The sequence below is a fragment of the Saimiri boliviensis genome, chromosome 12, assembly GCF_048565385.1.
Source record: "Saimiri boliviensis isolate mSaiBol1 chromosome 12, mSaiBol1.pri, whole genome shotgun sequence".
Classification (NCBI taxonomy): Eukaryota; Metazoa; Chordata; class Mammalia; order Primates; family Cebidae; genus Saimiri; species Saimiri boliviensis.
Window position 1 is genome coordinate 72658591 of NC_133460.1, and position 27925 is coordinate 72686515.

At 37.6% G+C, this 27925-nt stretch overlaps 1 protein-coding gene and 1 long non-coding RNA gene across 7 annotated transcripts in view; one reads left to right on the forward strand and one right to left on the reverse strand.

Moving 5' to 3' along the window:
* Window positions 1-16807, reverse strand: part of ATAD1 (ATPase family AAA domain containing 1) — a 53925-nt gene extending 37118 nt beyond the window's left edge. For 3 of the 6 annotated variants that reach the window (XR_012512875.1, XM_003922437.4, XM_039465254.2), the window contains exons 1-4: window positions 16718-16797; window positions 13004-13178; window positions 2991-3089; window positions 630-750 (exon numbers count right to left, since the gene is read on the reverse strand). Coding sequence is in view for 5 of the 6 variants with exons in the window: in XM_003922437.4 (XP_003922486.1) it covers window positions 630-750; window positions 2991-3089; window positions 13004-13165 (382 nt within the window). In the remaining variant the exon portion in view is untranslated. Of the gene's footprint in view, window positions 1-629; window positions 751-2990; window positions 3090-13003; window positions 13179-16345; window positions 16434-16717 lie in introns of those variants that run through there. The other 3 variants (XM_010333301.3, XM_010333300.3, XM_074382536.1) reach the window with 2 other exon arrangements.
* The window catches only part of LOC141580618 (uncharacterized), a 41548-nt gene continuing 30091 nt past the window's right edge, over window positions 16469-27925 (forward strand). Inside the window, exons 1-3 of the long non-coding RNA XR_012512876.1 lie at window positions 16469-16540; window positions 16641-16799; window positions 17463-17601. This is a non-coding gene — a long non-coding RNA (uncharacterized LOC141580618). The remainder of the gene's footprint in view (window positions 16541-16640; window positions 16800-17462; window positions 17602-27925) is intronic.

Below are 27925 nucleotides of genomic sequence, written 5' to 3' on the forward strand. Positions count from 1 at the left end.
CATTTGAACTTGGGTGACAGAGTGAGACCCCATTTCAAAAAAAAAAAAAAAGAAAGAAAGAAAGAAAAGAATAGAAATAGTTGAATGAACAAGAATTACACTTAATGATGCAGTTATAAGCACGTTCAATTCTTGCATCCCAAGACTTTCAAAGTGATTATGAATAAGGAAACCACTCCATCAAAGTGAAATATTTAATTTCTAGTTCATCTGCAGATCAATATTTCCTGAAATGAATCACTACATTCTAAAAATAAGATCGTTAGCAGGAAAAAAATTCAGTAGAGTTGTGAAAAAAGAAAAAAAAAGTCTTGGCTTGAAAACAAAACAAAACAAAGAAATCCTTGTATTATGACTGAATTTTTCTTTGATCTTGATTTTCCAAATTTTAATTTACTGGGAAGAAAAATGAAACAGAAATAAGATTATTTTAACATGTAAATACAGGGGAAAAGTTTATCTCGATTTCAGAAGCTGAAGAATAAGCAAATATTTTAAGAAATTGTTTGCCTGGATCTCAGGATCCTCTTGAGAATCTGATTTCACAAAAACTCGTTCTACAATGGCAGAAAGTTTCAGTGTTTTCTAGGATTTTAATGCTTTAGGCAAATATATACCTTTTACCATACCTTTTGGAGGCTGCAGAAGCCTGGAATTCTCAAACAAATGTTTCTTTTTGATAGGTAAGATGACTGTGTCTTTCAGATCTGTAATGACATCATCTAAACCTGCTATATCACTCCAAGTAACCTGGCAAAAGTTAAAATCAGCATGAATTTTACTACAAATGTACACACACTAAAGTAAAAAGAACCATCCCAAAATGGCAAATATTAATCTGATGATTATGCATAAATAAGTTAAAATTATATATTAACATGAGTAAAGACTTTTCCAAGCAATAATGAAATAAATAAACTGCTACAAAACTGTAAAAAGGAATTTAATAGTCAACTATCCACTATTAAAAAATCTGTAAGTCAGGTACTCAAAAATCTGCAAGGGTCTGATAAGCTGAATTCATTCCACTTATGAGGAGGAAATATTCTGCCACAAGAATATTGAGAACCAGCTGAGACATATTTTAGCACTGGCTGATGGGAAAGAACTCATCAGGAATGTACCTATTCTATGGAGGATGTTGTTGAGCATCATAGAAATTAATTTAAGAAATAAGGTCTTACAACACATGACTTCTGAATTTTATCAATCAAAAGTAAACTTATGGGCCAGGCATGGTCGCTCATGCCTGTAATCCCAGCACTTCGGGAGGCCAAGGTGAGTCGATCACTTCAGGTCAGGAGTTCAAGACCAGCCTGGCCAACATGTATTTTTTTATAATAAAAATACAAAAAAAAAAAAAAATTAGGTTCAGTGGTGCATGCCTGTTCCAGCTACTCTGGAGGCTGAGGCATGAGAACGGCTTGAACCTGGGAGGCAGAGCTTGCAGTGAGCCGAGACTGCACCACTGTACTCCAGCCTGGGTGACAAAGCAAGACTCTCTCTCTCTCACACACACACAATCACACACACACACACGCGCACACACACACACACACACAAAAGTAAACCTATGTTAAAACTTAACAAAGTATATTTATAAATAAAAATAGGGCATACATATTTTCAAAACAGACAAGAAAAACCTTCGGATTCAACTTAAAAAAAAGTTTTGCAAGGGAAATAAGCTAACTGAAAGAGACTGGCACAGCAAAGGAGCTGGAGGTGGGATCAATCAGAAGCAATACTTTACAATAGATTCATTTTCTTCATACTGCAAAAAAAATGATAAAAAGGGAAAATGTAAACCAGCAGCCAGATCTGAAAAAAAGTAACTTTCATTGTCACTGCAACAAAAAACTAAGTCTATTAGTACAGACTTATTCAGAAATGAATATAGGTAGGGTTCCAAGAAGGTACCATTGTAAATTTATAAATCAAATTCAAACGCAGGCTTAATTCTAAGGTATGTGTATGTTTCTGTATACATAGCTATTACAAGACATTGCAGACTTTTCTAGATTTGGAGATGGGGCTATTTCATTCTACTTACTTATAGCAATATAACATTAATCTGTTAGGCAAATATATTCTATTTACAGAATTTATAAATTTATACCTGTTGTTACAAAATATTCATATAGGATCTTCTACATTATATCAATCTGATTGTCAAAATAATCCTTATGAAGTAGGGAAAGCAGGTATTATTATCTCTGCATTATATATGAGGGAATTCAGACTCAAACAGGAAATCATTTGCCAAGGCTATGTTATCATATTATGAAAATCTATGTTTAAACGCCATAAAACAAATATCCACATGACTTAAAACAGTATGTTTTATATACCACAAAGGCAAATATATAAAAATACAAGTTTTACTAAACAAATGTGTACAGAAAAGAGTTAACAAAGTAGGCCTGAGACTGCTATCCTTAGAAAGGCATACTTGCAAGATTGGCCCTTGGTTGGCATGTGGAAACTTATATTTCAAGAGTCCCACCAGTTCTTGACAAGAACAGCTCACTGTGCCTAAACTGTTTGTGCAAACAATATGGTTTATGGTGAAACACCCATTTTCCTTCTGGGAGCCTAGAATTTTGATACATTTAAGGAAAGAGGGAATCTACATAATCAGCCCCTTTTACAAACCTTGGGGACTGAATCTCCAGTGTGCTTTCCTGGTGATAATATCACACGTGTGTTGTCACAACTTGATACACTAATTAAGCACTGTGTGTCTCCACTTGGAATCTTGTGCCTCACTTCCTTCAGACTTCATCCTGTGCCACCTTGCTTCCCTTTGCTGATTTTGCCTTCTATCTTTTCAGTGTAATAAATCATATACAGTAATACAGCTACATGCTGAGTCTTATGATTTAGCCAAAGAGTCAATGAACCTGGCCATGATCTTTAGGACCCCTGACACAAAATGTTAGACCCCTCCCCACAAGAAAAAAATCTTAAATAAGATTAAAGATACATACATGCATATTCAGAGGGTCTACTAGATGAGCAGCAATACTCATTTCATATTCTGAGAGCTTCACATTTTTCACACCAATTTGCTTCATTAGTTTTTCTGCCTAGAAAGAAAAGAACAAGCAACCTCCTTTGGTTTGATATTTAGATAGCAGCACTTTGAAACAGATATATTGAACAATGAACAGATATATAAGAAATTTCCAAGGACATTCTAGGTCCCTTGATCTTAGCCCTTCCCCATTGTGAGCTCTCAGGTAAAGAAAAGATTTGAGGCTCCATTCCACAGAAACCAGGGAAATTGAACCACCTCTCAGGAAATGAGAAAACAGGGTATGTGACTGAGGAGATCAGGTACTTCCAAGAGGGGCTCCCATTGTTTCATTGAGACTCTAGGATACAACTTAGTTTCTCTTTCCTAATAAGACTATCATGACAGGTACAGGCAAAATGTCAAGATAAAAGAGGAGTTAAGGAGTTCAAGAAATGTATAACTGAAGTTTCTTTAAACTGTGTATCTGAAATAGATGCCCAGATTCCTTCAAATCAATGCTGGCTAACAGGGAAAAAAACTATTATCTACAATAGATGGCCATACATACCCCATTTTAAATTGTTCTGATATGCTGCCCCTGGGACCAGCCAATCAGAGTCATAATAAAAATAACTCTAAATTAGAAGTATATTTGCATATATTCTCAAAGCAGGGCAAAATCAGCAGTAAACCTATTACTTCTGGAAATACAACAAAGCTTTCAATGAACATAAAAATAATGAAAAACATTTACTGAGTATGACAAATATTATGCCAAAATACAGTAAAAGGATTAACTTACTGACTCCTCAGAGCCAATAATATGAGATAGGCATAAATTTTCCCAAACACAGAAAAAGAAACTGAAGCTTAGCATGGTTAAGTAATTTGCCTTTTGTTAAAAGTTAGCAAACAGAAGAAACAAGATATGAATTCAAGGAGTCCAACTCTAGGGTCCATACTTAACTACCACACATACTTGCCCTGATTTCTTCAATTCTAAGATTGGAGTTTGTAATCACAAAAGAGTCTTTACAAATCTATACATAACAAATTCACATTTCAATTAAGTGAACATTTAGAAATGAAGTGACTCTGGTATATCATGTTTTCCAAAATTTTGGTTACTACATTTTCCTAAAATGCTAAAACAGAATCTTGTTCTCTGTCCAGAGTTATGACTGCTCTAAAAGGGAATTCACATAACACAACATTTTAGTTACAGAATGGTTAGGACGTTAGGATAAATGTGTTTAATAGCTTTTTTTTTTTTTTTTTTTAAGTACTATGGGGGCCAGGAACGGAAGCTCACATTAGTAATCCCAGCACTACAGGAGGCTAAGTTGGGAAGGCTGCTTGAGCACAGGAGTTTAAGAGCAGCCTGGGCAACATAGTAAGATGCCATCTCTACAAAAAATCAAAAATTAGCTGGATGTGGTAGCATACCCCGACAGTCCTAGCTACTCTGGAGGCTGAGGCAGGAGGATTATTTGAGCCCTAGAGGTCAAGGCTACAGTGAGCCATAATCATGCCACTGCATTCCAGCCTGAACATGAGAGAAATCTGTCCCAAAAAAATTTTTTTCAAGTGCTAAGAACCACATCACATAACTAAATAGAATAAACCTCCTGTTTATCCTGCCCCTGTAAAATCACTGAATCAATAACTTTTTATAGATTCCATTATCTCTTTTAAATACTTTCTTTTATTGCCATTAATCATTTATATGTCAGTTATAAAAGGTATCCTATTTTAGCATCTGAATAACATTTACTCATTTTCATTATGCTACAGTAAATGTGAAACCCGCCCACATGTGTTCTTTTTAAGCAATGCTCAAAGACAGTAGTTTTCCCAGGGGACATTTTGCAAAGTCTGGAAATACTTTTGGTTGTCACACTTGGGGGAAGGGTGATACCAGCATCTAGTCAGTAGAGGTAGATGCCACTGAAATTCTACAAGGCAAGAGGACAGCCTCCATTTTCCCATCCCAAAGAATTATTGACCTAAAATGTCAACAAAGCCTGATCTGAGAAAACCCTGTTTTTTTTCCCTATTAGCTAGTTGCCCTGAAATTTTTACTCTATGCCACAACTGCCTCTTTAAGATTTAAAGAATAGCCTTTATTTCTTTCTGGAACTTCCTAAATAAAAATGACAAACGAATGATAATGCTGAGTTTATATAGAGAGAGAAAATGTTACCTTGTCAAATTTATCTAAGATCTCTTTTCGGCAACAGCAGTCCCACTTTTACAATGTCTTCAGGTTGTATGCACAATATACCATTAACAGAAAAGGGAAAAGGAACTAATGATTGTATTGAGCACCTATGCTATGGCTGGCACTGTGCTACCTAATTTACAATCAACCCTTAAAATTAACCTGAGAAGTAACTATTATTATCCTTATTTAGATAAGGAATTTACAGATTAGAGAAATTAAAAGAAATGCCAACATTATACAGCTAGGAAGTGACGTTAATAGAGCTCAAATACTGATCTGTCTAATTTTGAAGCCCATATTCTGCTAAAACACTAATATTCCTCATTTGAGAGAACATAACACAGCTAGCAAATAAATGAAAAGCACTAGAAAACACACCAAAACTGCCAGCAGTGTCCCAGGAACAAGTTATACAGTTGCCTGGTTTTGACACTTTTAAGTGAACCATTAGAATGTCTTAACCAGAAAACCACAATTAGGATTGGACTACTGTAAAAATAGCATATGTTTATACATGCTTTCTTGTTTACAGCTTACTGAAAATTATATTTTCAAGTCATGATGGTTTGCTTGTTTTTTAAGTGGGTCTCTTCAAGTGGTTGTTTCTATAAGGGAAAATGAGTTGTTGGGGAGTGTATGTGAGCCAAAGGAAGAAGGAAAACTTACTTTTTATTGTATACCCATCTTTCGTTAACTGTTCCATATGATTTTCCACCCTTTCACATTATTTTTTTACCCTTTCATGCTATTTCATTTTTTTCTCCATGTAAAGTATTATTTTTTCAAAAAGATTAAAAAGTGGAGTAGGAAATATTCAACTAATATTTTTCCCTGGAGTGAGGAAGGAAGGAAAGCAGCAGCAAAGAAAATACTTATGAGCTAATACTCATTTCGTTCAGGTTCTAAAAGATTCATAAAATTGTCCCTTTGGAAGAATCAGTTTAGAAAGTTGGACATGTCATCAACGAGTGTGAAAACTCAGAGATGAACAAAGTAAACCTAAGTTAGAAACAAGGACAACCTCTGATCTGTTTACCAAGGTCACAGCTGAAGTGTTCCAATTTTAAGTGCAGGCAGAGGAATCACTGATATAAAGCTTGTTAAAAATGCATTTAAATGAGAACTAGCAATGATTCTGAAGATGTAACCATGTTTGTATGTTTGGTATAATCACTTATCACAAACTAACATTAAAACTCTGGACAACACCTTCTTCCATACATGTGGAAACAGTGATACTCTTTTAGGGTTAGTGCACTTATATCTCTTTCCTCTCATTTTACCCTATGTATTCTGAAAGTTCTTGGGTAAGATGGCTTTGTACTATGAAAGGAAAATAAATCTTGGGGCCCCTAAATCACAAAGCTAATGGGAAAAGTGAAGCTAGGAACCGCTTAGGGCCAACCTGCCTTCCATTCTATTCAAAGTCACCCCTCTGCTCACTGGGATAGATTTATATCTTACTGCCTCCTTTGGAGAAGCTAATAAATTAAAAAGAATGCAACCATTTTTCTCTTATCTACCTATGGCCTGGAAGCCCCCTCCCTGCTTCAAGTTGTCCTGCCTTTGCTTCGTGTTCCAGGCAGAACCAGTGCTCATCTTACATATGTCGATCAATGTTTCACATCTCCCAAAAATGTGTAAAACCAAACTGTGCTCTGACTACTTTAGGCACATGTTGTCAGGACCTGTATCATGGGCGTGTGTACTCAACCATGGCAAAATAAACTTTCTAAATTAACTGAGACTTGTCTCAGATATTTGGGGTTCACACTTTGGTAACCATGAAGGGATTCGGAGTGGAGGTGCCCATGACCTGTGACAAATCTCCTATTGGTGCTTGATACCAGTGTGAGCTAACTTTATGGTTCAAACCAATAGTACTATTTGGCTAATGTCTGTGAGTACCCCCTCCAGAGAATCCCTGATCTCTCAAAATTTGGTGAAGACCTACAGTTTATTTCGCTATACAACTCCCTTTTTTTGGAGTTGTACTTGCTTCCAACAAGGATGGCAAGATTTCCTGCTTCCATGATGATGGAAGGCAGGTAACTTGTTCACGGAGTTTGCGCTCACTCTCAGCAGGGAAGATAAGTTCGACATTTTTCCTGCTTCCAGGATGGTAGAGAGCAGTCTTCAGCCTGATACCTACCCCTAAGTAAGTAGCTGAACTGGGGTTTTATCCTGGATAAAGTTTAACAACTAGCTGGTCTTAATTTCTCCCTACCATTAAGCTGTCAGTGATCATACTGTTTGGGTTGTTGTTGCTAGTTCTGGTCTTTCTCCCATCGGATTTGACAAACTCGACTTGGTCAAACCCGAGTAAGAATTCCAAATTATGGGTAACAAAGCCTCTCTAAGTTGGCTAAAATTCCTCACAGCTGCAAAAGGGAAAGAAAAAAAAAACAAAAGCAAAAATCCATGGCTTGATTTCTGTGTTTGCTTACTGTCTTAAAAAAAAAAAGATGTTCTTTAGTTTACTTTTCTTCCATCCTATACCTCCTTCCCCCTTTGCTATCTGCAGTACTAAAAAATCTAGAGGTTTATAATGACTTGAACCCATTTAAAGAATTGAGAACAAAGGCGCCACTCACCCCTTTTGGAGTGTTCTGCTTTCTTTGCGGAGTTTCCAGAGTCATGGGCAGATTCTTCTTAGGTCTAAATCTCTGTTTTCCTGTATTGTATGACCTGACCTCTTTGGCTTGGGGGTACCAGAGATTACCCTGTACCGTGAAAGGATGTGACCTTGGTGTGTGCAATGGTGAACACGAGCTACAAAGTTATGGGTGGCTGCACAGCTTACAGGAAGTAGTCTTGGCTTTTTTTTTTTTCTCCCAGGAAGTTGCTGTTTAAGGATCCTGATTCTGCTTCAGAGATGCATTCTAAAGGGTCTTCTCTATTGCTTTTTCTCCCAAAATTAATCTTGATTTGGCTTTTCTGTCTGCAATTGCATGTGAAACTGTACTGCTGTTTTCACAGGTAAATGAGAGACAGTGTTTTCCCAGCTCTAAAGAGAAAGGCTTTTTTGCTCCTCCCAGCCAAAAGGCACCCCTGGGTGACCAGGGGCCTAGTTGGAGTGGATAGGGGGTTAACCTCCCTCAATGTGCAATGGCCTTACAAGAAAATTCCCAACATAAATTAATTTTAAAAAAGGCTTGTCTAGGAAATGCAGATAAGGCCTGATCACCCCATGTTTTAAGCTCTCTCAGAGGTCATGGACCTCTGGAGAGAGAACCTGAGACACTAAGAGGGTGGAAACAACTCAGTGGTGACACACTGTGGAGTCCCGCCCAAAAATAGCACACATCAATCCACACACAAAAACCATAGGCCACAGCTCAGTTCCTCCTTTTAAGAAAAGGTGGGAAACAATCTAAGAATGAGGAGACAACGGCCGGGCGCTGTGGCTCAAGCCTGTAATCCCAGCACTTTAGGAGGCCGAGGCGGGTGGATCACGAGGTCAAGAGATCGAGACCATCCTGGTCAACACGGTGAAACCCCGTCTCTACTAAAAATTCAAAAATTAGCTGGGCATGGTGGCCCGTGCCTGTAATCCCAGCTACTCAGAAGGCTGAGGCGGGAGAACTGCCTGAACCCAGGAGGCGGAGGTTGCGGTGAGCCGAGACCGCGCCATTGCACTCCAGCCTGGGTAACAAGAGTGAAACTCTGTCTCAAAAAAAAAAAAAAAAAAAAAAAAAAAAGCATGAGGAGAAAACAAGGAGAATGATCCCCTTTTAAGCACTCTGGAGGTTTTATGGCACCTCTACTTGCCAGAGTTTATATAAAATGGAAGTAACATGGTCTTTGTGCACATTTGCATTAAGGAAAAAGAGCCCTAAGGTCGAACTGCAAACTACAGAGTTCCTATGTTCTCTTTTTCTGTCTTTCTTTTCTGCCTGCTTTAAATCTTCTGTTATTTTTCTCCTAAGCTAAAAATCAGTTTGGATCTAACAGGTAATTTTATTTATTTACTTATTTATTTTGCAAGCCAGTGAATTTGTATTTATCTCATGGCTAAAGTTCTGAAGTAAAAGCTATAGGATCTTTCTCTCTGCGTGTGTGTGTGTGTGTGTGTGTGTGTGCATGTGTGCACATGTGTGTGTTTAAAAGGCCTTTATAATTTCCATAGCTTTATGGCTACTAAATCCATTTGAATTTCCCTCTAGCACACTACATTTTTTCTCTCCATACTTTATGGTGTAAATTTTGCTATTTGATTTGCATCTGAGTTGTTTCCTACATGCAAATTAAAGGCTATTTAGCTGACAATTGCCTAGGGTAGTAGAAAAGGTTATCAAGAATTTGAAAGTCTAAGACAGGAAAATAACGGTTTTTGTGAATCTGTAATAAGTACTTCTATCAGTATGTCTAATATATCTATGTATTTGTGTTGTGTACACAATGTTTCACTACTGAAAATATATCAAAAAGCTCTAATTGGCTTAAGAAAATAAAAGTGCTTGAAGAGAAGACTAGTCAAATGCTTTTTCGAGTTTATGTAACTTAAGTAAATATTTATTAAATAAACTAGCTTTAAAATTATTGGTAAAGTAATATCAGAAATGTCTTAAGAATTGCCAACATACATTTCTGTTTGCATTTATTAATCAAGCAATTCATACTTATACCTGACAAATATTATAAGGTGTCAAAATTTGGCATAGGGATTAAAACTATAAACCCAGCCCCAAACAGAATGATCTTTGCTTGTGTAATTTCTAATAAATAAGACACTGATATTTAATAAAAATAGCTACATCGTGAATTTAGTAAGATCACCATAAGTTCTAATCTTGTGGCTTTAGGTTTTCTAGTACACAGGCAGTAAGGTTTGTTTTGGGAAAAGGCTGTTACCTAATGTCATCTTCTCATAAATTTGCCCTACCTACCAGTTTCCAAACCTCTATAAAAGATACTATGAGTCTTTGAGGTATCCAGTCAAATCTTTGATTCATTTTTAAGATGTCCTTTTTCTTTTCCCATATAATCACAAAGTGCTTCCTACATTCATTTGTGTTAGTCTGTTCCACTCATTTCATTCCTTTTGCCATCCTCTTATTCTAGGTCTTTGCCAGAACTGCTGTTGTCTATCACCAGCAGTTCTCGCTTCTAGTCCCTCTTGACTCCTATTCCTTCTACATATTACTATAAGGTAAATTATCCTTAAAACATTGCTTTGCATATCAGCCACCCATTCAAATACATTTAATGGGTTAAGACTGCCTACGGAAGTCCTCAATTGGTCAACAGCTTATGTATGTATGTATGTATGTATGTGTATGTATGTATATATGTATGTATTATGTAGATGAAGTCTCGCTCTCTTGCCCAGGCTGGAATGCAGTGGCTCGATATCAGCTCAGTGCAACCTCTGCCTCCCGGGTTCAAGCAATTCACTGCCTCAGCCTCCTGAGTAGCTGGGATTACAGGGGCCAGCCACCTATCCCCGACTAATTTTTGCATTTTTAGTAGAGAGGGGGTTTCACCATCTTGGCCAGGTCTTGAACTCCTGACCTTATGATTCACCTACTTTGGCCTCCCAAAGTGCTAGACTTACAGGTGTGAGCCACTGTACCCAGCCCATTTATTTATTTATTTTTTGAGACGAAGTCTCTCTCTGTTGCTCAGGCTAGAGTGCAGTGGTGTGATCTTGGCTTACTACAACCTCCACGCCCTGGGTTCAAGTGATTCTCATTCCTCAACCTCCCAAGTAGCTGGGCAAGTGCCAACTCACCGGCTAATGTTTTGTATTTTTATTAGAGATGGGGTTTCACCATGTTGGCCAGACTGATCTCAAACTCCCAACTTCAAGTGATCTGCCTGCCTTGGTTTCCCAAAGTGCTATTGACTATTAAACAATATCATGTTTAATAGCTGGCCAGAGATGCAGGGAAGAGAGGACGAAGGGTAACTAAGAAGCTACAGCCCTTGGCCAAGCAAATCCCATTTCTTCCTGAGTGTTTTAAACACTGGTAAATTACTGTGTAATCAGATAACACTAGAAGCAATAAGTATGCCTCCTTCTTGGTTGATGATGGACTTCTAAAATGCTGTGTATTTTTTATCAGCCTCAGTCCACCCAACAACAAAAAAAAGGACCGAGGAAGGAAAAAATAGTGCATTCTATTTTAAACTGTCCTTACCTATCCTCGAGGCCAAGCTCTTTCATGAAGCCATCTTCAACTGCCTCAATCATGTTGACTACTATTTTCTCTAAAAGCCGCAGTTTCTGTCCACACTATTCAATAAGCAACTAGCATATGCTACTTATTATAATTGATATTATCATAAACAAGTCTTGTCTCCCTATCATGGGCACTATGAAGGACATAGTATCTAATACTTCATATACCTGATATTTAGAATAATACTATACACATAATTTTCAATGAAGGCTTAATATGATGGTCTATTCATGTAGTACTTAGCAACTATATTTAGCTTTCTAAAAGCCAAGGGGAATAAAAAGACAAAATTTTCTTTAAAAGTCACACCTCTGCTTTTTAAAATGCTAAAACAATGCAACTTGTAATATTCTGACCTCAGACTTAAACTGACTTTCATGATTCAGATGGGAGAAAGAAAAAAACCTATACTTCAGTTGACAAACAGATATACTTAAATTAGGTTTTTTGTTTTGTTTTGCCTTTTTTTTTTTTTTTTTTAATCTACCCCAGTCAGACTTCCTAGAGACTTAGAAATGGGCTGATAATATAATCTAGAACTTGAGTCAACTATTTTATAATCAAATTCAGGGAATAAGTTCAGAATTATCCAAAGTGTCTTTCAGATATATACTTACGGCAGTGTTTATAAACTTGTGGTTTTCACTTTTTACTGACTTAAAGGCTACACATAACATTGTAAAACAGTCATTTATTTACAACCGTATTTCCCACACTAGCCTATAGCATTTTGAAAGAACAAGATTAATATTTTTTCTTTGGTACCAAGCAGTTGCTAGGAACTTAATAAATGTTTATTGAATAAATCAGTCACAACTCCCAAGACAGATCTAAAAATCCATGACTATCTTATTCAGTTAATATAATACAAATTATATCATAAGATACTCACTAAGATATAAATGTTTTCGCTATTATTAAAAAACAAAAACAAAAAGGAGCCAGAAGGGAAAAGCCACCTAACAGCACAAAAAATTTGTTAAGACTCCAAAAATTTGTTAAGAGTCTTAACATTTTTTGATGGCAAATAGAAACGAAATATATCATCTTAAAAAGAAAATGACCACAAGAGGCAGTAGGTGAAAAGTTAAAAACTAGAGCTTATATTAATAAGCAACAACTTTTAGAGCAATCCATTAATTAGATTTTAATTAGCTTATAGGTTTTAGACTGAGAGTGTGTCAGTATTTTCCACATTTCAAATGTCATACACAGCAAAAGGCATTATCACTACTGAAGGTAAATATTTTGGTTTGGCCTAAAAATTTTTACCTAGATCCTACATTTAAACCTGACAAAATATTCTAATGAAGATGCTCACAACAAAATATTATATTTTTATTATTCATTTTTCTTCTTCTTATAAGTTGCTTATATAGTAAAAAATGACTTGAAATAATGTCATAATAAACTAGTACTTTCTAAGAGTAATAAAATTAACTATTGGTACCAATACACTTTCATGTGGGTCTTACAGAATTTTTCATTAATTTATTAACTCTACCAAATTTTTAGTTTGGAGGAGAAATATTTGCTAACCACAAGAAAAATGATCTTCAAACATTTCAATCATACCTGTTTCTGAGCTTCTACTTTTTGCTTTCTGGTCGGATCAATTGCATCTACCATCCATTTGATAGTAAAGTATGTTACTGCACCAAATATTGTCAAACGGAAAATTAAACCAACAACTTCATTCCGACTCAAAGGACGAGAAAAGGCTTCAGCATGTACCATCTTGATTGTTAACCTTAAAAAACAAACAGAAATGTCACTAGGTAATAACTATACTTATTAAAATTGGGAGACTAACAAAGTAGCTTAAACTAATCAAGAAAAACTAACTTCTAGTCAAATTAAAATATTACCTACCTTTAAAGTGTTTCATTTTAAGGAGAAATGGATTTTTAAATGTTAAATAAACAAACGCATTTAAAGCTCCTCTTACAAACTGAAGTAGACTAGAAACTAAGATTTATTTAGTAGTAGAATTAATCATTGTATTTGAAAAATACAGTAAATATCTTAAGGTATTTACTCAAATAGCTTTAAGGAACTATTTCAGAGTCTAGGAAAGTATCAATTATAACACTAATCCAACTGAAGAAAGGCAGCCCAACAATACTAATGCGATTGTAAGAACTTCTATTAAGTGTAACATACACCAGGTAGTTTTTGAGTGAAATTCAAATTGTAAACTGACTCACTTTTTCCTCATACCAACTTTTAAAGGTTTTCAAGGCCTGCTTAAATGTAAACATGCCATTTTCTCAATTGATAAGTGGCATTAAATTTTTTGAGTCATGCTATTGCTCCCAACAACCCAGCTAAGTAGGAAGCAATTTAGAAAAATCGTGAACAGAGACAACCACTACAAGAATACAGCACTCACCCAAGCTAAAGAGAAAAAAATGAGGCAAATGTGCCTACTTTTACATATATCCCTGAACAGCTACATCAAAGCTAGGCTTACAGGAGACATACACTCCTCTGTCAATGGCAATAACCACCTGGAAGAATAAGCTAGCTAGGGATGATACGACTGTAATACTTGGGGAGATAGGATCTTAGCTTCAAATAATGCCATTATACTCTCAGCACAGGAGTGTGCTGAATGCTACGAGATATATAAGAAAAAGAAAATATATATTTTCACTCACATAAACATGAAAAAAAAAAGAATGTGTAGGGCTCAGCAACAGATGAAAGTAAACTGCACAGATTAATATCCACGGTCGTTCCAGCTCTAAAATTCTCTTCTTACTACTACTAAAGAGCCTCTTCACCTTCCTTCCTCTAGAATAGCTCCAACATTTTTTTATTTCCTTTTATAGACTTCACCTCCACTCAAGGATATACACTCCCTGCCTTAAATCAAGACTCCCAAGTATTCCCTTTCCAGGATTCCCAAGCATTCAAAACTATCCTAATCTAGAATCTAGCTGAGTCAATTTTAAGCACTTTATCTTTTACCCCTTTTCAAAGGGATGCTTAAGAGCTAGAGTCACTAGCATCTGAAAATCCCACATATATTTTCCCTTCAGCACATCTGTCTGGTACCCTGCATGGGCCCTTTACCCTCATTCATCCAGGGTTAGTCAAATTCTATCCAAACTTCAAAAATCAACTTTATCTGCTCCATGAAGCCTTTTGAATCACATGAATCTTCTACAGTATTCATTTTGCCCTATTACACTATCTTAAGAAATGTCTTGCTTTTAATCCTTATTCAGCTTTTGAGATATCTATTCAACTACAGTTTAAATCCTTATAAACAAGATATGTATCTTATCTACATTTATAATTGTCACACAAAAAACAGACCTTTATAATGGCCACACACAAAACAGAGGCTATTCAAAAATTATCTGTTCAACAAATAAATTGCAACTGAAGAAAACCTCCCATTCAATCATTCCAGCAGATTCACTGCCAGGCTTCTAAAGGATTTCAGAAAGTTAAAGTTCCACATTTCTCCATGACTAGGAGCCATTAACTTCACAATAATTATATTTAATTTAAACTTAACAACTAAATAATTGAAAGCCTTCATTTTGAAGAAAGAAACTTTGGCCTAGGGAATGTTAAATGACTTAATTCCTTCAATTAGCACTTGCTGAACATCTATGATGCCCACTATACTGCATACACAATAATCGTTAAGATAGCACCACTTTACTCAAAGAACACATGGCCCGACTATTATATTAATTATAAAGAAAGCAAAAGAAGCCAAAAAGGAGAAGGTACCTTACTGAAATCTCTCATGTAACAAATCAAAGTGTGCTATTTTCCATCAGCATGGATTCCAAAAAATGGGTTATACAATGTTTAACTTCTCAAAGAAGTAAAAAACTGACTTTTCTAGCGTTTAGTCCACAAAGTTAAAAATGCAGTTGAAATGTGTTATATCACTATGTGGGGATGATTCATAGACGAAAATAACTTAGACAGGATAAGGGTTTTATTAACTTGATCTATGAAAAGTGGTGGCACTCCAGTAAAATGTTTTCATTTGTTTAGAGTTGGTAGTGATAAAACTGTCATCTCTCGATATTCATTGAACTACATGAAGAAATCAGGGCTGTTATGAGCACATCTCAGTTATCAAGATAATAACAACTTTTAATCCTATAAAAGGTCAAGACGCAAAACCTGTTTATATCTTTCCCAATTCTGAAATGATTGATGTAGTACAGTGAAGACAGGTCTACTAAGGCCACCTGTAAAACAGTAGTCCATCTTTTAAAATTACTTCAAAAATACTTCAATGAGACTGAAGCTTGTTTTGTAGACTGTAACTGTATATACTTTATTTCACACTCAAGTATCTTTCATTTGGTATTGATATATACCTGCAATGTAAAGCTGTTACAACAGCAATACCATTACTGCGAACATAAAGAAAACCTGCATGTGCATACAACAGCAGGGAATGTATTTCAATTCTGTATAAACATTAGGTTCAACAAAATGAATACTCAAATAAGTATATATACGATAATAGTGCTGTATGCAACTAAGAAACATCCCAAAACACTGTAATCTAGAGTTATCTGTTAGGCAAATATGGCATCAGGTCGTTTCATTTTTGGTTCTCCATTTCAGAGTGGAGAACTCTGAAAGCGTACTATCTATGAGCAATTTATTAACATGTATAGCATTCATAGCATAACATTCACTGTAGTATTTCTCTCCTAATTCATTGCAGTATTTCAAAGGGGTTCTCAAACTCGAAAGTCCCAGTTTTGCAGACATAAAGGCCCTACGAATACAGCCTATGACAATGAAGGCCTGCCAATGTTCACAAAGAGGGCAGGATATTATTAACATATCTTCTGTGAAGGCGTGCCCAGCTCTGAAGAACCACCTTCGATTTTGCACAAGGTGGTGGCGGCGCCTGTGCGACAATCAGACCTGGTTCATTCCAGCCGCCTTCGTCTAAGTTCGCCTGGTTCTGAAGTCTTCCGGGACGACCCAAAACCCCCACAGTGACCAGAATGCCTACAAAGATTCCCTGGGGAATGGCTCGAGTCTTGAGGAAGAACTAAGCAGACCCTAAGGGCCCAGGCCGGGCCGGACGCCAAGGCGAGGCCCAGGACGCCCTTGGAGGTTAATCCGCTCGATATTAAGGGCTGCGGGGCGCTGGGGGGCGGCACTGAGGTGGGACGTGGGAGAAAGCCGGGGTGACCTTTCCTCCGGGGGCTTCCAGGTCTCAGCCGATCCTTAAAGGACTTCAGCAGGCTACGACACCCATCCCACGAGGCCCCGCGGGAACCCGCTACTCACCCAGGAGCAGAATCAGCGGGAGCAAGTGCCCTGAGCCGGCCTCGCACAGGAAGGAAATGCAGCCTGGGAGAGAACGCTTCCGGTAGGAGCCGCGGCCCACCCCCTCGCACGGAGCATGCGCGACCCTCGGCCTCCCGCTAAGAGGGGCGTGCTCCCAGCTTTAGAAACGGTCTGGGGCCTTGAGCCAGAGTCTATTCGCGCACCGACCTGCTACTGGCTGGACGGCGACTTTCTGCGAAGCCAGAGTGTCTGCGAGCAGCATTCGCTAAGGCTCTGAATTTAACAGAGACTAAATTTGGGAAAGCGCTTATCACAAAAAGTCCTTGCGCTTCTCGCGGGCTCCGGACACAACCCTGACAAATAGGGCAGCCTTCTTGACAGTGCAGGAATGCTCCGCGTACCCTGCAAAGAAAATCTTTCTCACCACTGTGCAAACCCTCACGCTGTGTCTCTGTGTCTGTATTGTAGCCGAAACGCAAAAGCTCATGGCCACCCTCACCCCTCACTCCAACCCCTAACCACCCCGCCCCCGCCCCGCATCTCCCTTTCAGTTCTGGGGTGAGCTCAACGCTCTTCTTGCATCTCTGGTAAGCACCTAGGGGTGGCGCCTGACAATCTTTGCGCGAAAAAATTTAGCAGCCCCCGCCGGCAGGCCGGGTAGTTGGGACGTTAATAGGGCATCTGGTAACAGGTTTTGCATTTTGGTGATTTCTCTTTTTCTTTTACAAACCCTTTCCCTTTCCAGAACGAATGACGTGACACAAGAGGTCCCAAGGGAGCAAACCTGAAAGCCAGCGCCTCTTGATTATACAGCCTGCCAGGGGGCCAGATGACATTAGACACTCTGGAGGTATACGAAGCATCACTTCCTTCAGATAAAGTCGGTGAGACTATGATGTAATTAGAGTTCTCCCTGTGTTCCCCAGGAAGGCAGTTTGTGCCTTTCTGCTTGAGGCATTATCTTTGATGGCTAAAAAATTCTGCAGCTTGGCCAGCACGGTGGCTCACGCCTGTAAATCCCAACACTTTGGGAGGCTGAGGCAGGAGGATTACTTGAGGTCAGGAATTCGAGACCAGCCTGGACAACATAATGAGAGTTTGTCTCTACAAAATAAAATAAAATAAAATAAAAAATTAGCTGAATTTGGTAGCACATATCTGTAGTCCCAGCTACTTGGGAGGCTGAGGTGGGAGAATCGCTTGAGCCCAGGAGATCAGGGCTGCAGTGAACAGTGATCAAGCCACTCCACTCCAGCTTGGGCAACAGAGCAAGCTCCTGTCTCAATAATAATAATTTTGATTCCTGATTGTTAACGAATGTTACTAGTTACAAACTTGTAATAATGTGGTGAAGATAATACCTAGTGAATGTCTAATAGAAGTGGGGCAATATGCTGCTATTTGCTTTACATGCATAATCTAAATTTCTCCCCCCAAATCCTCTAAAATGCCATTATTTTCTGTTTTTACGAATGGGCAAATTTTAAAGCTTAGAGCTTAGAGAAAGTTTTCTAAGTTCATACACTTAGGAAATAAATGGCAACAATTTCATTGGAACATAGATCTGTCTAATTCAAACCTTGTACTTTACATTTTCTCTTGAGATAGTAGTTTAATGCCAGCTAAACTTTAAAATCTAGTTGAAGGTAATACCATGAAATGCCAAAATCACAAGGCTTTAAAGGATGGGATGATGGGAATGCATGAATGTTGAGAAACTGTGATTGAGTTCATGGACAGGAATCAGAATGGAATTTAATATTTTAAGTAATTCATGTTTTACACCTATGCCTTTTTAATCTTTAAGGCTTTATATATGTGCATGCCTACATTCCTAATTTTTTAAGAAATTGATGTGAAGCTAGGTTTGGGATTACTAGACTAATTATTTAGACAGATAGACCTTTGAGAAGAACAGGAAGATTATGAGACCAGGACAATGTCCATTAAAAACAAACAACATCAACAACAACAAAAAAACAAAAAACAAAACAGAGGCTGTCAGTGCTCAGCAGTCTTTCAAGGGACTTTCCACTGAGTCCCTGGATGATCCCAAGCTGAATAATTGCTTGGGAGGCTCATGGGCACATGGTTTGACAGGGCTAAAAGGGAGGAGTCACCAAAGGAAAGAAACAGGTTTTGTGCCCCAATAGGATAATTATATCCACTGGTAAGGAAAATGAGCTGAGAGATTAAAGAGGGTAATTGATTTTCATTCATTTACTGAGTGAAATTTGTTCAACTAAGAGCCTCACCTGCCCTTCTCTAACGACCAGGGTGACCAGCCTACCCAGTTTCAGTTCCTGCCCTCCTCTAACGACCAGGGTGACCAGCCTACCCAGTTTCAGTTTGCATGAGATTAAAAGGTTTGCTGGTATATAAGACTGCCTGAGAAAGTCTCAGGCAAATCATGAGTCACTCTATTAAAGACATCCTAAATGAACCCTGCAATGAAATGGAGTTCCCAATATAGTTACATCTAGTCTCAGTTCATCTGCCTAATACCTGAGGGATGATTGCACAGGAAAGGAAACGGTTGAATAAAGTCATCAAGGTTGACCATAAAGAGTCTACAAGCTCAAAAAGTGCTACACTTCATTCCCTTTCCAGTGGTTCAGCTATAAACCAAACGCCTGCATCTATATGTTTTGGACCTAACGTTTTCATTTGGCAAACCCTTAAGAAACATTTCATGTCTGGGCCTAAGTCATAAAAGTAACTGCCTCTCCACATACCAAACACCTTCATTTTCAGCAATCACCAAATCAATGAGGTTCTTCCAGAATAGAGCAGAGCGAACATATGCTTTTCATTCCAGGATAGCTTTATATAATCTCTGGCAACACAAAATACCATATTTGGCCCACTGTAGGGGCTCAGTGAATAATTCATTATATATAATATTAATCAGAAAATTAGAGCAGATTGTGGACTTTCTAGGCCTTTGCTCTTTGCTAGAATGAAGATAGTAAAAATCATTATTACTTTGTTGTAGAAAGTTTTTGGGGTTTGTATGTGTTTTGTGTATCAATACCTCTTAAAATAGTTATAGCATTTCTCCCCCATGATACTGAATTTTCCATTTTTGTTATTAAATGGAGCATGGCTAGGTTGTGCTGCAACCAAGGTTAATGCATTAGATACCTGATAGGAGGAGAGGATTTCTTAGATTAGGTGTTCTCCACTGGGTGCGGTGGCTCACGCCTGTAGTCCTAGCACTTTGGGAAGCCGAGGTGGGTGGATCACCTGAGGTCAGAAGTTCAAATCTAGCCTGACCAACAGGGTGAAATTTGTCTCTACTAAAAATAATACAAAACTTAGCCAGGCATGGTGGCACGAGCCTGTAATCCCAGCTACTCAGAAGGCTGAGGCAGGAGAATTGCTTGAATCTGAGAGGCGGAGGTTGTGGTGAGCTGTGATCGCACCACTAAACTCCAGCCTGGGTGACAGAGTAAGACTCCATCTCAAAAAAAAAAAAAAAAAAAAAAAAAAAGATGTTCTCAAATTTCATTGTATGTAGATTAACTTGGACAACTTGGCAAAATGCAGATTCCTGGCTCCCACTCTTCAGAGACTCGCATTCAGCTGCTCTAGGTTTTGGCCTAGAAATCTACATTTTAAAATAAGCATTTGAGCTCTCTGCCATGTGAGAATGCAAGAAAGTGTCCATCTGAAAGCCAGGAAGGGTACCAGACACAACATGTGCCAGGATATTGGACTTCCCAGTGTCCAGAACTGGGAGAAATAAATTTCTATTCTTTAAGTCTATCAATAAATCAGTAAACAAACATCTGAGCTGATGTTTGGGATATAGGTAGGTTTGGACCACATTTTGAGAAACTCTGCCCTAATGAATGAAGACTGTAGATGTATTTTTGCAAAAATCTCTACCACCTCAGCCTAAAAGGCCTGTCTGGTCATCTAAACCATTAACCCAACAGGAATACATCAAGAAATCAAGGCAAGGAAGCCTCGTGATGAGATTCAGGATAGAACCCTTTAAAAGGAAAAACCTTCCAAATTATGCCAGTGTAAGTCACTTGGTAACCTTGGTTTCTTAAAAATATCATAAAAGGATAATTTCAATTATTATTTTTTTAATTTTTAAAATCATGTCTTCTGAATCATATGAACTGTTATTTTGATAAGGTAAATTAAGTAGAATGGGTGGAGAAAGAAAAGTAAAGCAAGAATATGAAGCTATACCTGAAGCAGTACTTGAAGCTCCACTAGAAAGAATAATATAGAACACAATGGAGCACTATTCAGCCATTTAAAAAAATGAGATTCTTTCATTTGCAACAACAGGGACAGAACTATAGAACATTATGTTAAGTGAAATAATCCAAGCACAGAAAAACAAACTTTGCATATTCTCATTTGTGGGAGCTAAAAATTAAAACAGTTGAACTCATGGAGATTGAGAGTAGAATGATGGTTACCAGAGGCTGGGAAGAATAGTGGTGGGGGATAGGAGGGAAGTGAGAATGGTAATGGGTACAAAAATATAGTTAGATAGAATAAATAAGGTCTAGTACTTGATAACACAACAAGGTGACTACAGTAAAGAATAATTTATTGTGAAGTTTTAAATAACTAAAAGAGTGTAATTGGAATGTTTATAACACAAAGAAATGACAAATGCTTGAGGTAATAGATACCTCATTTACCCTGATGTGATTATTACACATTGTATGCCTGTATCAACATACATCATGTACCCTATAGCTATATATACCTAGTATGTACCCATAAACTTACAAAAATGAAAAAAAGCTAAAATAAAAAATAAAAATAAGAAATAATAAGAAACAAGGAAAAAATAATGGAAATTTAAAGTTTCAAAAGATTAGAAGAAGTGGAAAGATAAATTGATAGCTCCATCCTGTAAAAGAGAGAAAAAAAAAAGACAAGGGCAAAGTTCAAAGAACATATTGTTGTAAATCTACTTTCCATGCTTTTATGTTTTTAAACTTTACACATAATTTTAAAGGAGTTTACATTTTAAAAAGTTATATATAATTTTATTGTGTTATCAGGATAATACTAATCCACAATCTGCATTTCTACATAACCCTTTTCTCAAGCAGTATTGCCAAGTATACTTTTTAAAAACTTATACCAAAAAATGTTTTCTAGAACTTGGAAATTTACTTACAATCTACAATATTTTATTTAACTTTAGTACAGTACTGTTTAAATGATACTGTCTGTGAAAAGTCAGGATTGAGCAAAGCCAGATTGCTTCAGATGTCTAACCTTACTATGTAGCCTCATTAGCAGAAGTTTTAAGGTGTAAATGCAAGAGTGATCTCCCTACAATTAAATTGGTACCTTCATAATGCTCCTGCCTATGGTTTCTTAAATGGGGAGGCGTGGGAAAGATTGGGTAAGAATAACAAAGATAGAAATGCATTGGTTAAAATAGAAGAAATAGTAGTTGAAACGTTAATTCTTGATTCCTGTAACAACAGATTGATAGATGAAGCATAAAACAAGACCAGATGCTGTGGTTTTCAGGATGCACTTGGCTTCCCATCCTTTATAACCCAGAGCAATTTTTGCTCTAAGTAGGTCACTTGCCTGCTCTCATTTACCTGATTCTAGGAAGATGCCCTTGAAAGTGTTTAGAAAATAATAGGTACTGGTACTTAATATTTTAAAAATTAAGATTGTGTAAAACCTTCCTCCTCCCACCCATTTCCCTAAAAGCCAGAATAACTGATAACCTTGAAGCATATGTGAGATTAAAATGAACAAGAATAATTGGAGATCTTTTATCTTCTAAGCACAAGTACACTAAACTCTGTGTCCATTTGGTTGGTTCCCATAATTCACTTTGCTTAGCACTGCCATAGTACTCAGGTCACAGAATTATAGTTGAAGTGTTTATTCTGCTCTAAGATATTAGCATCTTGAAAAAAGAGGGTGCCTAGGACATAGGAAAGGCTTAACAAGATTTTAACCTGACTAGAGAGAAAAAAGGATGCCTAGGACATAGGAGAGGTATAGATTTAACCTGACTAAAGAGGAAAAAAAAGGGAGGGGGTAGTAGGAAGGACAAGTGGTCCAAAGGTATGACATAAAATTCAAATCATTTTACTGATCATAATTATATGATTACCCTATCCTGATGTGTCCATTAGAAACTAGTCCAGTCAGGGGGAGTCTTGTTACAGTCTTGTTATAGTGTATAAGAGCATGGACTATACAGACCTGGGTTTGAATTTAAGATCTGCTGTTTACTAACTCAGTTACTTTGGACAACTTATTTATGCTCTCAAGCCTCCGTTTCCTTATATTTAATGTGGGAACAATAACAGTACAAATGCCATGGACTTGCATTAAGAATTAAATGAGACAATACATGTAAAGTGCTGAACTCAATGCCTGGCACTTAACAAGTGCTCAGTAAACATGCTGGTATAATAGCCCAGATGACATTTTCATTACATGATGAGGTGATATTCTCTCATTTTCTTGATTCTATAAGGACAATGATCCTTTCATATCTCCTCTGCGTTTGCATGAGGACTTTACCTCTCCAGTTTTCAACCATGACATCTTGTCTGAAATGTTTAACTTCTCTGACTTGTGAAGAGGCTGTGCCTCTGTCTCGCTGACCTCTTGGTTCTCACATTCCCATTCTTAACACACCCCTCCGGCTGAGTCTTACTGATCAGTAGTCTATAAAACATTTATGATAGTTATATAAAGCCTGTAAGATTTCATCCTTACGACCCAAAGATAATTAACTTTAACATATTTATCGATCCATGAAAATAACTGTGTGGATATTTCTCAGTTCACTGAAGACCATCATTAATATTGGCTGTTATTCCCATCTGTCAAGTAACAACCATTTATTGAGTATACAATCCTTGCTTTTATGAATTTCTAAAGATCAAAGCATCTTATAAAAATGCAAGTCCTCATATAGCTGTTGATTTTTTTTTTTAAGTTAGAGGTTTACCTTGTATTTCATTCCTTGGTTTTTTGTTTACTGTTTTTTACTTAGATTGCTGAGTGGATTTTGCACAAGACAAATTAATTTAGTAGATGAAAGTGAGATGCTGAAACAGCCTTGAGATTTGAGAAACCAATACTTTGCATGCCTTATCTTTTCTCTGCAGATCATAACCTTCCTATTAACCTCAGGGGCAACCATTGCATCAGACCTGTTATTCTACGTATAAAATTTAATTCATTTGAGCATAACACTTTTTTTTTAATTTTTAGAGACAGGGTCTCACTCTATTGCCCAGATTGTAGTGCTGTGACTGGATTGTAGCTCACTGCAGCCTCAGACCTCTGCACTTAAGCAATCCTGCCACCTTGGCCTCCCAAAGTACTGGGATTACAGGCAGGAGCCACCATGCCCAGCCAAGTAGAACATATTTTTTTTCTTATTTTAGTTTTACCATGGGCAATTCATAGAAATTACCCCAAAACACTGGGATTACAGGCAGTAGCCACCATGCCCAGCCAGGTACAACACATTACAAAAATTTTTTTTACTATGAGCAATTTGTAGAAACATTCCCAAAGTTGAGGGAGCTTTATGGAGCAAAATAAATGATATATCCTCTCCAGACACTGAATGCACTTCTTCCAAAGGCCAGGGCAAAGCTGGCTGACTTTAGGTGTTTACGGATGAAATACCTACTAGGCTTTCTTTCACCTAGAGGGGCCCAGCAGTAGTTCACTGGCAAGCTGATGTTAAAAATCTCCCTTCTGACCCTTTTATTGTCATTGTTTCTGGAACCAGAAAACCAACAACCACCACCACCACCACCAAGTGGGAAGGGAAGAAAAAACCTGTAACTTGTTTTACAGAAGTACAGGAAACAAATTAAGTACACTAAATTTGCAGTAATTCAACTTCAAAATGGTATACCTCATAGATTTTCACAAGCCTTTCTGCTTTCTAGCCTGCTGCTTATTCATCTGAAATACCAGCACCATTCTGAAACCTTTGAATACCCAAGTAAGGCTCAGTGCCAGAGGTATGCCTCCACCCATTTCTTTGTGTCTTCTGGGTTCTCAGGTTAATAAGGGATCAGAAAAGGGGAGAGTAAAGGAGAGTAGACAAAAAGACTGACTCCTGCATCATGTTTTCTTGTAAACAGCTGAAAAGATGCTAATAATTCTTAGCCGGCTAAAAGCAGCTTTAGAATTCTGTCCAGATATTCTTAAACCTCTGGCTGGACTGTGTGCCACCTTCCACGTTATAGTCCCTCCATTACTTTATTCTACTTATGTTACAGAAACTAGCTTTCCATAGGTGGTCATTATAGTGTCCTCACAGGCTAGTATCTAAACCTCTTCTGTCCCTCTCTCACCCCTTCCTTGGGACTCTTGGAAATAAACAGATAAAAGAGCTTAAATGAATGGTGTCTAAAGCCATAAAATACACTGATTATGTTTTGTCTTGTTCTAATGACTAGTCATATTTCTTCAGTGAAATCAATCACCTGAACACACACAGGCCAAAAAGAGAAGACAACTCAAAGTTTCTCTAGGGGTACCCCATTTCCTCCTCATTCTACAGTAAGATGGGGTCCATGACACTTTATTTTAATGATGATTCCCAAAATCTGTTTCTGAACCCAACACATGAAAGTTATCAAGCATAGAGTGCCACGTAGGTAAAGAAGAAATACAGTCTCTGCTAAAGTAGTTTGAAGCATGCAGGATGTAGATTATGGCTGTTTTATTCAGTATTTAATATACTGTTATTTACCCTTATTAAATATGATGCTATTTATATGATGTCATGTTAAATATTATTAAATATTTAACATTACTTAATAATTTAATAAAATTGTATTTCAGTATTTATACCATATTTGAGAAATTCTAAATTATAACAGTATTCAATGAGGTTCCAGCTCTGTGACCTGTCACATGTCAGGTAGCTTTTCTGGGTTTCTTCTCTGAAATGAAAATACAGGCATACCTCATTTTATTATATGTCCCTTTATTGTGCTTGCAAATATTATAATTTTTGCAAATTGAAGGTTTGTGGCAACCCTGCATCAAGCCAGTGTGTCAGTGCCATTTTTCCAACAGCATGTACTCACTTTGTGTGCTCTGTGTTTCATTTGGTAATTCCTGCAATATTTCCGACTTTTAAATTATAACTGTTATGGTGATCTGTGATCACTGGGTCTTTGATGTTACTATTGTAATTATTCTGGACACCACAGATCACAGCCATATGAGGCACTGAAATTAATAAATGTTGTATTCAGGTTGCTTTACTTTAGTCATTCTCCTGTCCCTATCCATCTCCTCAGGCCTTGCTATTACCCGAGACACAACAATATTGAAATTAGGCCAATTAATAACCTACAGTGGCCTTTAAATATTTTAAGTGAAAGGAAGAGTTTTACATATCTCACTTTAAATCAAAAACTAGAAATGATTAAGCTTAATGAAAAAAGGTATGTTGAAAGCTGAAATAGACCAAAAACCAGGCCTCTTGAGTCAGACAGTTAGCCAAGTGGTGAATGCAAAGGAAAGGTGGTCTTTGTTTGTTTGTTTGTTGTTTTTAAGAGACAGGGTCTCACTCTGTTGCCCAGGCTTGAGGGCAGTGGCATTATCATACCTCACTGCAGCCTCAAACTTCCAGGCTCAAGCAGTCCTTCCACCTCAGCCTCCCAAGTAGCTGGGGCTACAGGCTCACACCACTGAACCTGGCTAATTTTTTTTTTTTTTATAGAGATGGGGTCTCACTTTGTTGCCCAGGCTGGTCTCAAACTCCTGGCCTTAAGCAATCGTCCTGTATTCGCTTCCCAAAATGCTGGTATTACAGGTATCAGCAACTGTGCCTGGCCTAGAATAGTTTTTAAAGGAAATTCAAAGTGCTACTTCAGTGAATATGCACGATAAGAAAGCAAAAACAGCCTCATGACTGACATGGAGAAAGTTTTAGATGATCTGGGTAGAAGATCTAACCAACCACATTCCTATAGCCTAATTCAGAGTAAGGCCTTCAATTCTGTGAGGGTTAAGAGAGGCAAAAAAGCTGCAGAAAAAGAATTTGAAGCTAGCAGAGGTTAGTTCATGAGGTTTAAGGAAGGAAGCTTTCTTCATAACATGTTAAGTGCAAAGTGAAGCAGCAAGTGCTAATGGAGAAGCTGCAGGAAGTTACCCAGAAGACCTAGCTAAGATCATTGATGAAGGTGTCTACACTAAACACAGATATTCAATGTAGACAAAACAGCCTTTTATTGGAAGAAAATGCCATCTGAGCTAGCGAGGAAAAGGCAATGCCTGGCTTTAAAGCTTCAAAAACAGGCTGATTCTCTTGTTAGGAGCTAATACAACTGGTATCTTTAAGTTGAAACCAATGCTCATTGGTCATTCTGAGAATCCTAGGGCCCTCAGAGTTATGCTATGTCTACTCTTCCTGTGCTTTATAAATGGACCAACAAAGCTGGGATGACAGCACATCTGTTTACAGCATGGTTTGCTGGGGGAGGGGGGGAATATATATATAGAGAGAGAGTTTGTTTTTATTTTTGTTTTATTACCGAATATATTTTTGTTTATTTGTTTGTTTGTTTGGAGATAGAGTCTTGCTCTGTCACCAGGCTGGAGTGCAGTGGCACAATCTCGGCTCACTTTGCAACCTCCGACTCCTTAGTTCAAGCGATTCTCCTGCCTCAGCCTCCTGAGTAGTTGGTATTACAGGCATGTGCCACCACGCCAAGCAGATTTTTGTATTTTTAGTAGAGACAGGGTTTCACCATCTTGGCCAGGATGGTCTCTATCTCCTGACCTTGTGATCTGCCCACCTTGGCTTTCCAAAATGCTGGGATTATAGGCCTGAGCCACTGCACCCAGCCGGTTTGCTGAATATTTTAAGTTCATTATTGAGACCTACTGTTCAGAAAAAAAAAAAATGATTCATTTCAAAATGTTACTGCTCATTGACAATGCACCTGGTCACTCAAGAGCTCTGATGGAGATGTACAGCAGAACGTTGTTTACATGCCTACTAACACATCATCCATTCTGCAGTCCATGGATTAAACAGTAATTTTAACTTTGAAGTCTTATTATTTGAGAAAGATATTTTATAAGGCTATAGCTACCATAGATAGTGATTCCGCTGATGTGGGATCTGGGGAAAGTTAACTGAGAACCTTCTGGGAAGGAATCACCATTCTAAATGCCACTGAGAACATTCATAATATTAAC